We start from the raw sequence: 11178 nt of genomic DNA on the forward strand, positions 1-11178 counted from the left end.
TTACTTCCAAAGCCTAAATGGCTCCGAAATCAAGTATAAATGGTTAAGGGGAACATTTCTTGTCACATGCAAGGTCAAAATGTAGGTGGGAGATTTCTGTTCAACTTTGTGGTCAACATCTAGGGAACAAATCCTCGTCCACCTAGTTTTCACTATTATTTGCATCAGGGACTCAGGTGTGTGCATGACTTTGTGTAGGTACAGTATGAATCCACATTTCTCATTGTTGTAGTGGAGGTCTCAGGAGGTTGAATTTGACAATACTGAACTTAATGCAGTAATACATTGTTTTGTACTCTGTATAAATAATTTGCAGATGCGTTTTGCCAATTTTTTTCGACTATAAATTAGCAATGTGAATATAGTGACCAAACAGCTAGAGACATGTTTGTTCATTTTGCCCAGTCAGTCAAAGGTAGCCATTCAAATAGTTTTGGTTTTAAAAACAGTTGATTTTGTAATGGAACACTTTTTATGGAAAGTGATTATTCAAAGGCCCTGAAAACCACTTTTTAAATTGTGCATTGGAGAAAGTTGTGCATCCAATATGAACACACAACTTTTCTTCAAAGTTGTAACACTTTATTATTATTTATTATTTCACTGGGCTCTAAAGTATATCTCCACAGTCCCTGGCAGGCCCTGTTTTTGAACAATGTAGGCTATAACATACAAAGATCTCCGTATATAAATATTATTATATCAAAATTATTCAATTTAATATTGAACTCGGCATATTTTAAGATTATTAAAATGAAGAATATAAGTATTGTTTAGAATCTTTGCTGGTTCATATTTTCTTTCGTTACAAATAGTGGCTTTTTGTGCAATTGACACATCAAGCTGATTTTAAACTGTTTTATTATGTGACAAAGCTATTGTTAATGTAATGGTTGGTTTTTGGCACAAAAAAAGACCATGGTTTGCACTAGAATAGAAACTGTATTAAGGTGAGAGAACCTTCGACATCATGGTTACAATAATTAACATAAAGCTAAGGAACCATCCGTCCACCCCGATCTCCTCCTTTGCCGCTATATGGCTGTAAAACCAGTTTTGACAATTCATTCATCTTATCTGCTACTCAGTCTTTGTAATATTTACCCCTTTTTTTTTCTTTTTTTTTTTTTACATTTTCTCCTACTTCTGAAGGAAAATGGCTACAACTGCAGATTCAATGCTCAGAGATACTACTGCTACTACGCCCAATTATGACGAATACTATGAAAATGAAGCGTGTGACAGTACAGGCGCCACAGAGTTTGGAGCAACTTTCACTCCAGTTTTCTTCTTCATTGTGGTGATCCTGAGTCTGTTTGGCAACATCCTGGTCATTGTGATCCTGGTCAAGTATGAGAACCTCAAATCCCTGACCAACACTTTCATCCTGAACCTGGCTATATCTGATCTCCTCTTCACGGCAGGCCTGCCCTTCTGGGCCTACTACCACATGTACGGATGGACTTTAGGGGAGCCTGCATGCAAAATAGTCACCTTTGTCTTCTCTGTTGGTTTCTACAGCAGTGGTATCCTCCTGATCCTGATGACCGCTCATCGTTATATAGCTGTCATGAAACCTCTGTCTGATATTGTTTCGACCACAGGCTGCTACAGTGTCCTGGCATCTGTGATCATTTGGGCTGCAAGTACCTTGATTGCCGTTCCAGCCTTCGTCTTCACCGGCGTCCTGGAACAGAAATACTGTGTATATGGGAGTTCTTACGAGAGCTTATGGGGAATCTACCTGCAAAATATTCTCTTTGTCATGAGTTCAGTGGTATTCATTTTTTGCTACTCTCAGATCTTATGCAAGTTGCTGCGTCCTACTGCCCAAAGAAGAAAGAACAAAACTTTAAAACTCATTTTTACTCTCATGGTTGTTTTCTTTGTGGGATGGGTACCCTACAATATAGTTATATTTTTACAGTCAATGTATCTCTGGCACAGAGAACCTGCTAAGTCAGAAGTTGTGGCCTCAGAATGTGAGACACGCAAACTACTGGAATACGCTTTTTATGTTAGCCGAATATTTGCCTTTTCACACTGCTGCCTCAACCCTGTGTTTTATGTATTTGTCGGGGTTAAATTCAAAAACCACTTGAAGAAAATGCTGAAGAGCTGGGGCAACAACAGAAACAGCCTCCGCAAGAGACAAAACCGACTGACAATCACATCACTAACAAGTGGGGAAGAGTTCTCGATGTAGTTGATACAGTTCTCGGTGTAGACCTCATTCAAACGCATATAATTAAAAATCCAGGCTTGTAACAGCATCTTGTGTGGTTCATATAGGTCTAGATAAGGATGGTTACTTTTAAAAAATAAATAAATTAGTGAATATAATTGTTTATTCAATGTGTCTGTTGGTAGAATTTACATAGAGTGGAGAGAGGAAGAGGATAAACTCAAATAACCACACAGTGCAATGCATCTTTGAACACGCAACACATCTCTTGATTTCTGCTGAGACACGCAGATGGTAGGGTCCAAATTAGGCGTCAACAGCATGAATCCATGAACTCAACCTGCCTTGTGTCACCAGTCCAGGCTGCTGCTGCTTGTGGTGTTGTTGGTGGTGTAATTGTGTGGGGAGGGTTTTTTTTCCTAGCACACACAAGACCCTTTAATACCCACTGAGCATGGTTTAAATGCTGCAACCCACCTGATTATTGTTGCCAACCACGTGGATCCCTTCATGACTACAGTCTACCGTTCTTCACATGGCTTCTTCCAACTGGATAACAAGCCATGTCACGGCGCACACGTCATCTCAAACTAGTTCCATGAACATGACAGTGACTTCAATGTACGTCAATGACCTAACCAGACACTCAGGGCTGATCTAAGCTTTTAATGGGGCCCCTCAGCAGAATTTGATTTGGGGGGGGCCATCAATGCTTCAGCGCTGCCAATACTATTTACTAATATCAATGCTTAATCATTCGCACACGTACTGTAACTTGGGTGTAGCTGTGTTGCTCTGTTAAAGGCAGCAGGAAATTATTAAACCAGTAGTATTAGCTAGCCAGCCTCTTAGCATGATATTGCATTTTTGTAATAATTATGATTCATATAAAATCAAGCTCTCTTGTAGGGCATTTCAAGAGCTCTGGAAGGCCCTCTGGTGGCCATGCGGGTCCTAACCAAGGCGCTTGGTTTGCTCATGCTTCAGGGCAGTGCTGGGTGTCTGGGGGAGAGGGCTAATCTGTATTAGAAATTTGTACCCAATAAAGTGCTGTGTTTATAAAAAATAAGAGAGGTAAAGCTGTGATATACTGTGTAATGTACAGTCTTTCATCTTTAATTTCCTCTTGTAGCTACGTGTCATTTTCTACTTTGTACTTTGTACTCTGTACTTGTGATTTCAGATGCATGCCGATAAACTGATTGTACATGGCATTAGAGATAATATAACTGTGTGTGACTGTATGTGATTCCCTTTGCGTAACATTTGCATTTTAATTTCTGTGTTCATATCAAACATTTGGATCACTTAAACTATTTCAAATTTTCACCTTCATTTTCTGGAGTCATATGTGATTATTTGTAATTTATTTGTTAAAGTGTTTATTTTCATATGTCATCATCATCAACATTATGTTAACGCTTTGCAATAAAATAAAAATCACTCACAATTCAATTCCGTTTTGAAACCCGAACAACCCTCAGTGCTGGTTCCATGACGTCCACTGTGCATGAATTCAGAGAATATTCTTACTCAGAATGAAATACTGAAACAGCATCTCTGACTTAATGTGAAACAAAAAGAGGAATTGCAAGCCTGCTGTTATTACAACGTTTCCTTGACACTTTGACACAAGACATGCCAGCTGACGCTCACGGTAAGTTGCTCGGTGCCTAATGAATACACTCCATATTTGAGATATTCTACAAGGAATTACTTTTTTGGAAATCACAAACTACTGAAGGGGTTATAGAAATCTACTCAGTGTTAGTTACATTTTGCCAATTTCAGTTTTGTGCTCATGTTTTTCTAGAAAAATCTACAATGGTGAGCAACTCTGCAATGAACAACACAGGGGTGCGCGACAGTGCTGCCGTGGTATATTTATGTGATGAGATATTTGACTTTGCGACCATCAGCGGTGCTTTCTTCATTTTGGTCTTCATCTTCAGCATTGCAGGCAACAGTGTCCTCTTATGTGTTCTTGTTGCTTACGAGAACCTGAAAAATGTGACTAATATATTTGTCCTGAACCTGGCTTGCTCTGATCTGATCTTCACCTTCACACTTCCATTCTGGGCAACATATTTCCTGCACCACTGGGTCTTTGGGGACCTTTGCTGCAAATTCATGATAGCGGCGTACTTTGTTGGTTTGTACAGCAGTGTCATTCTACTGACTGCCTTGACCGTGGATCGTTTCATAACAGTGGTGCTGCAAAACTGGCCATGCAACTCTGTGAAGAGGCAAAGGTGGGCAAAGGGTGTCAGTGCAGCTGCCTGGATCATCAGCATTGCTGCATCCCTGAGTGATGCTGTTCATGTAAAGGCGGAAACCCACTGGGATAATTTTACCACATGTGTGCACCCCTCTCACAATGATGCCGATGTGGGACATTATCTCCAAGTGTCACTGCTTTTCTTCCTCCCATTGCTCATCATTGTTTTCTGTTACTCTGCCATCCTCAAGACAGTTCTGAAGTCTTCAAACAGGAAAAGGCACAGGACTGTAGTGGTGGTATTGTGTATTGTCGCAGCCTTCATCATCTGCTGGGGACCTTACAATTTTGTGCTTTTCATCAAGTTTTTCTATGAACCCAAAAGCTGCGATGCAATTGAACGCTTGTCCATCGTCTTTCATATTTGTCAGATACTCGCTTATTGTCACTGCTGTATGAATCCTCTGCTGTACATGCTCTCACAAAAGCTACGAAAACATCTGTTGCATCTTTTACCCTGTGAGAAAGAGTGCAGGAAGAACAGGGAGAGAGCTATCGGCCAGAGCACTTGTGTTATTCAGAATACAACTACTATGTTACAGAACTCTGCTGTTATATTGGAAATGCAATGCAAATAGACATTCGCTTTTAAAATGAAACATTGGTCCAAATGCTTTAGTGGAACTTAGTTTGTATCAATGTAATAAGTTTGTATCTATTTAATTTATAAAAGATTTGTCATTACAAAAATATCATGTCATTATGTATGATAATGTGTGGGAAATATTTTCACTTTTGTACTTTCCCAGCCTTTGTGAATGACATTGCTCTGCTTTTACTGTAATATATCTAAATAAAATTTAGTTGGAATCCAGTTTAGCTGTTTTCACTTCTGTTTTTTACAAGTAAATGTTGTGACATTGTCATTATGGGCTGGTTGTAAGTTCTGCTGGGCAAGTACTTTTCTCAGGGCCATGTCTGAGAACATAAGTGAAACTGTCTTGTGGTATAACATTTCTTAGACATAGATTATACAGCTACTGAGCCACTTCCTGGAGTGACACTGAGTGCACACTAAAGGTAAAGGTTATTTGGCATTTTATCTCTTTGAAGTATTCTACTGCATTTTTATTCATGTTCATGCTTGTCTTGAGAATTATGAGATTAAATTGAATATGCTAAATAGACAAACCTTGTATGTGTGCATGTATTTAACCTTCATTGACAAACATTAAGGAGGGACATTGTCATCCAAGCCGAAAAGGAATACACTGGCATGTATTTTATTTGCTGATCTGAACCTTTTTCACTTGTTAATTCAATATTTCAAGTTTCAGTTAATATCATCTGAATTCAATAAATGTTTTATACAACAGCTAGTTTATACAGCATGATATAATGTTCAGGTTTTGTTGAAACTGTTTTAGAGAAGTGTTGATTCTATAGATGTTTATTTTCTGCTGTGGTAAATGAATTTCCCAGTTGTGGGATTAATAAAGTTAATCTAATCTAATCTAATCTAATTCAACTGTATGATCTAAATGGAGGGTGTAGTTTGTGGTGGAGCTGAACTGCATTGCTATATACGAAGCTGTTATTTAGTCTACCCTCCATGATATAAATCAATCAATACAATTCAATAATATCACAGCAGTTACAGCTTCCAAAATGACAATATACTTGAATCAACACCTCTCTAAACAAGAACACAACAAGAACACAACATAACTCATAATCCTCATGATGGTGGGGTTTATTATTGGACTGTTGCAGTAGAGGTGTGCCCAATTCTTTGACAACTGGTTAAAAGTTGTGCAATAATGAATAATTTCTTCATCAGATCTATTGTCATTTTATCACAAGTCACCAACAAGGAAAAATGGACTTTAGCAATGACTACAATGACAGTGTCCACTATGACTACTACACGTTAAGTGACGACAGCTTGGCAGAGGAACAGGCTGAGATGCACATGACTCTCTTCTGCGCTGTGTGTTACATCCCCTTCTTCTGCATCAGCATGCCTGGAAACAGTTTTCTCCTGGGGGTCCTTCTGAGGGAACGATGCTGGAAGACCACACCTGACATCTTGCTTCTGCAACTCACAGTTTCTGCCCTTTGCTTCCCTGTGACTCTGCCTTTTTGGGCCTACAATCTACTCCATGGCTGGGTCTTTGGGAACTTGGCCTGTGGAATCACTGGAGGGGCTACTTTTCTGGGGCAGCACAGCTGCGTGGTGATCATCACTGTCATGACGTTGTATCATTATGTTGCTGTGGACCATGCTTCATGTCTGTCTGCACAAGCCTCCAAAAAGTTCCTGCTCGTGGCTAGTATTATGATATGGCTGATATGTGCTGCTGTAAGCATCAGGTTTTCAATGAATTTTGTGGTAGAAGATAGCGGATCTGATCATATAAGTTGTTCATATTATCCTCACTCACATTCTGTGTTGATCTTTTACATCTCTGTGCATTCTGGCCTTTTCTTTCTAATACCCTTCATTATCATTACATTCTGCTATGCCTATAGAGCTACCAAACAGTGTAAGATAAACAGACAACACCAGGCTTCAAGATTCATTCTAGGGATTACTGTTGGTTTATTCCTTTGTTTGGCACCATACAATATCGCACTCATTATAGAGTACCTGCATTTGTTGGTGCATTCGGGAAACCCAGTTTCATTGATACCACGCTATCTGGTGTACATCATTATCACACTGCCTTATTTTCACTGCTGTCTGAACCTATTCCATATATATGGACAGCGGTTTAGGAGGTATCTCTGCATGTATGCATGTGACACTTCACCCCAAAGAAGAGATAGGGGTCAGGACTTCATGCCTCTAAATGACACCTCTGTGTGAGCAACAACCATTTCTATTTCTCTACATACATTTCACAATGTGGCAATTTTAATAAACCATACTTAATCATAACTGCATTTTATAGGGTGTAATTACTCACAAACCTCAATCATGTCCATTTGCTTAGCCCTGGCTGTCAAGCTTTCTCTTCGCACATGGCATTTTGCAATCATATCTGTACCAGATTTTACACTTGAATTTCTTCAACAAGTCCTCCAACCCGAAAAAACATATAGGTCGTTTTTTTCCCACCTTCTGATAAAACCCATAAGAGCGACTCTACGGCGACAAGCATACCGCAACAATTGGTTGTCATGGTTATATTAAACGGGAAATAAGGGAATGTACCTACAGCGCATACCAACTTTTGTCGCCATGGTTGCTATGATAACGGTCGTGGCTTGGTTAGGTTTAGGCACAAAAAGAAGTAAAGACAAGATCGTGATTTTGGATAAAATAGCTACTTTCTCAACATTAGAGGCGATATTTGTTGTCATGGTTACATTAATAACAACGTCGAATGGTCATGGATAATAGAAACAATTTAAACTCATATTCTTCAGTTTTGTTGACTCATCCATCTCTTAACACGGACTTTATTGTTGCATATATAACGTCACTGCAGTTTTCCCTTTGCTCTTGTCTTAATTAACACGGCCGCTAGATGTCGCCTGAACACAAAACGTAACTGTTCATGATAACCGGCTGCACAAACGACCCACGGGCTCGTTCAAGTTATTATAGGTACTCTCTCTCCTAGATAGATTTACTGTCTCTAAACCGTCGTTTAATGGAAGTTTGTTATAGATTAGCTGACTGGCTAACCTAGATGATGTGTTTGCTGAAAACACTGTCATTGGCTGACTTTCAATATTGCAACTGAATCATTTTAAAAGGAGAAGAGGGGGTCTTAAAAAAGCTTGAAGTCTACGTAAACTAGTGTGTTTACATGCGCACTAATGTTTCTGTTGCACATGTTGTCCTGGTTTCAGAAACCTGGATATGCTACCTGGAGTATTGAATTAGAAGGCTACAGAACATGGTGTGAAATCAGATGATCAGAAAACCTAGATTTTATGTAAGGATAACCAGGAATAACCAGGTTTCTCATGTTCCAACAGACACATTGTGAAAAACAGGAATTAGCAAAGGTGATATTTAATGGTTATTGCAGTAGATAATAGGTTTGTAAGAAAGAAGAAGAGAAATTAGGTATTTAGGAAAATGTTAATTAACACTGTTTCAAATGATGAAGAAAACCATCAGCATAGCTCCATTTGTATGAAAACAAATTTACAGTATGTTCTCAGTTGAAATTCTCAACTCTACTCGATCAACACATTGTTATTATGATTTAACTGTACTTAACAAATCAACCCACAAGATGGCAACAAATATGTCACTTCATGTCAATTTTAAAACAATCCTAATAATGAAATTATGTGATTTATGGTTATATTGCTTAATGTTTATTTTACTCTTGTGCTTTGATGTCAATATTATAATTTCTGATGTAATAGCTTTGATGTAATGTGCACTAAAGGCCATGGTAGGCCTTTACAATAGTGACAATTTAACTTGAAAAATGAAAATTGAAAGTGTATTGTAAGAAAGACAGCTCTGCCCTTTTTTTGTCACGCATGTAATAAAAATGAAATATTTTAAAGGCACAATCTGTAATCCAAGTCAAAATTATTTAAAACCCCAAAATGATTGAGGTTTTATTTTATACACAAACATGTTAGACATACTTATTATAAATGTTTCATGCTATGATTTTGAATCATGAATTGCAAACAAATTTCTTATTGTTCATCTGAAACTAAAACCATTCAGTGATTTGTGTGAATATATCTTAAATTTTAGGCAAAAATTTCAGATTAGGCCTTTCATAAAGCGAAATAGCTCTATTCTCCGGAAATTTTTTCCGCTTACAAGCTGTATGTCAAACATTATTACCTGCACATCAGATGTTATATTTCTGTCCACATCTGTTTAGTCTCTATCTTCATATGTGCAAGCACCAATTAGCCAGGCAATGTTCCCACATGGACCCACTGTAACTGCAAATAAAGCAATTCTGAATCTTGATAATTTATTTCTTCCTCTTCTTTCTTTTACATATCAGCCTTGGCAATATGTTAGGTTGACCTTGTCTGTGACACTGAATAAACAAATTGGCTCTCAGCTGCAGGATCAATAAAATATAACAGAACAGCCTGTGTGTTTATGATTAAAATCAGCCAAGTATGATTCAAATATGTCTAACTCAACACTGAAGTACTTTTGGATGCTTTTCTTGTACGCCAGAAATTCCAACACTATGCTGCATTATTTCAGTAATTAAAATATTGCAAGAACCATTTCCCATTTTCTCTGGTCCAAAATCTGTGAACTCTATTACATGTAATGTGTTTCTCCAGAGCCCTGTCGATAGACTTGAACATGGTTGAATAGTGCGGCCCTGATGGCTCCATGGGGGGTCCAGGGAAGAGTGTACAGGGACAGCTCAGTGGGCCACTGTAACAGCACTCATATCTGTCTCTGGGGGTAGATTAAGCTTAATTAACTAAACCATCCAGCATGCTTGGATGAATGGATACAAGTCAAGGGCAGAGCAGTCACGGGTGTGCTCACACATTCTCTGGCAGGCACTGGGAAAAGTGTTTTGTGCCGAATATTATCAGTGTGTTTGTGCAATAGCGGCAAAAAAAAAGAGAGAAGGTGCTGTAGCTATAACATTGTGTGTACAAGTCAGCAATAGCAAGGACCCTTATTTAGTCTTGTAATGTGTCTTCATGTGGACACTAAACACAAAATCCCAGAAAAGATTCAAACATGCATTGCATGTTTGAGATGTGGTTAATGCCACAATCCTGCATAAGGGTCCTCATTGCACAGCATAGCTTAAGAGGTATCAGCTCTCTCACATAGGGAAGTGGTCAAACCTCTGTGAGATCCCGTAATTTCTTTGTGTTGTGGAGCATCAACTGAAGGGAAACATCTGCTTTTGATTCTGGGTTTTCAGTATGCCTGGAAAACAAAATGCAGTAAGTTTATTGTATGAATTAATAACATCAAAGACCATAGAGAGAAAAAATCCAGTTTACAGAGCCTCAGCAGAAAAGACAATCTAAGGCATCCCATTTCTTCGAGTCAGTACAATCTCTTTTCCCAGATCATTTTCTTAGCAAATGATGTTGTTGTTCAATCCTGTTTTTAGCCACAAGCTAAACAGCTGTTGTTGTTTTCTTATGTAGTCTCTGCTACTAGCCCTCCCTGGCCCCAACATTCACTCCCTGCTCTTCTTTTCTCCAGGGCAACTCACCATCCTCTTTCACATTGATATCTCTCCTTCAATTCCAGTTATCTAAAACGATAATTACTCCAACCATATGTGAATTTAATTGATGCCTTGCAAATGTGTAAATGTGTGTGTCTTATTGCTTGTTAATCTGGACTGTCAGGGAAATGCAGGCAAATCGATTAAGTCTGTCAGCCTTATCATTACAAACAACTGCTGTAGTGAACAAATATAGATGACTTAATCCTTGTATGTCATACACTGGCATGTATGACATTTCACTAATGCACATCATCCTGATCGAATTTGTCACGGGAATAAAATGTTTTAAAAAAGGATTAGATCCACTGCTTAACACACACTTACTATACACATTAATGCGCGCACACACACACATCTTTGTTTTGCTCAATCACACATCCAGGAGGGTGACATGTTTTAGGATCCATTCTTAAAAAATGAACATTTGATGGACTTAAATGGATAACCCATCTCTCATGCTGCACCTTGGCCTCTATTTTGCCACTGCAATGCTCCATTTCTCCACTAGAGGGGAGATGGGTATTGGCATAATGATGCTTGTTTCATGATTACTAGGCCAC

General features: G+C 38.6%; 3 protein-coding genes across 4 annotated transcripts; all 3 read left to right on the plus strand.

Annotated features, from left to right (window-relative positions):
- Positions 1-123: 123 nt before the first annotated feature.
- LOC111657020 (chemokine XC receptor 1-like) lies at positions 124-3640 on the plus strand. 2 transcript variants are annotated; one of them, XM_023408986.2, is made up of 2 exons: positions 124-194; positions 1153-3640. In XM_023408986.2, the coding sequence occupies exon 2, from the start codon at positions 1157-1159 to the stop codon at positions 2204-2206; it is 1050 nt and encodes a 349-aa protein (XP_023264754.1). In that variant the 5' UTR covers positions 124-194; positions 1153-1156; the 3' UTR covers positions 2207-3640. The 2 variants fall into 2 exon arrangements, with proteins under 2 accessions (XP_023264754.1, XP_087030864.1); XM_087174738.1 differs by having other exon boundaries at positions 158-198.
- A 63-nt stretch (positions 3641-3703) lies between these two features.
- Positions 3704-5743, plus strand: LOC111657024 (chemokine XC receptor 1-like). The gene is made up of 2 exons (XM_023408990.2): positions 3704-3842; positions 3999-5743. The coding sequence occupies exons 1-2, from the start codon at positions 3824-3826 to the stop codon at positions 5039-5041; spliced, it is 1062 nt and encodes a 353-aa protein (XP_023264758.2). The 5' UTR covers positions 3704-3823; the 3' UTR covers positions 5042-5743.
- A 120-nt stretch (positions 5744-5863) lies between these two features.
- On the plus strand, positions 5864-9366 carry LOC147818973 (C-C chemokine receptor type 8-like). The gene has a single exon (XM_087174739.1). The coding sequence runs from the start codon at positions 6283-6285 to the stop codon at positions 7270-7272; it is 990 nt and encodes a 329-aa protein (XP_087030865.1). The 5' UTR covers positions 5864-6282; the 3' UTR covers positions 7273-9366.
- The last annotated feature ends 1812 nt before the right edge of the window (positions 9367-11178 follow it).

This window comes from Seriola lalandi, unplaced genomic scaffold (assembly GCF_002814215.2).
Source record: "Seriola lalandi dorsalis isolate HSWRI2012SDOR001 ecotype SW California unplaced genomic scaffold, Sedor1 jcf7180002054377, whole genome shotgun sequence".
Classification (NCBI taxonomy): domain Eukaryota; kingdom Metazoa; phylum Chordata; class Actinopteri; order Carangiformes; family Carangidae; genus Seriola; species Seriola lalandi.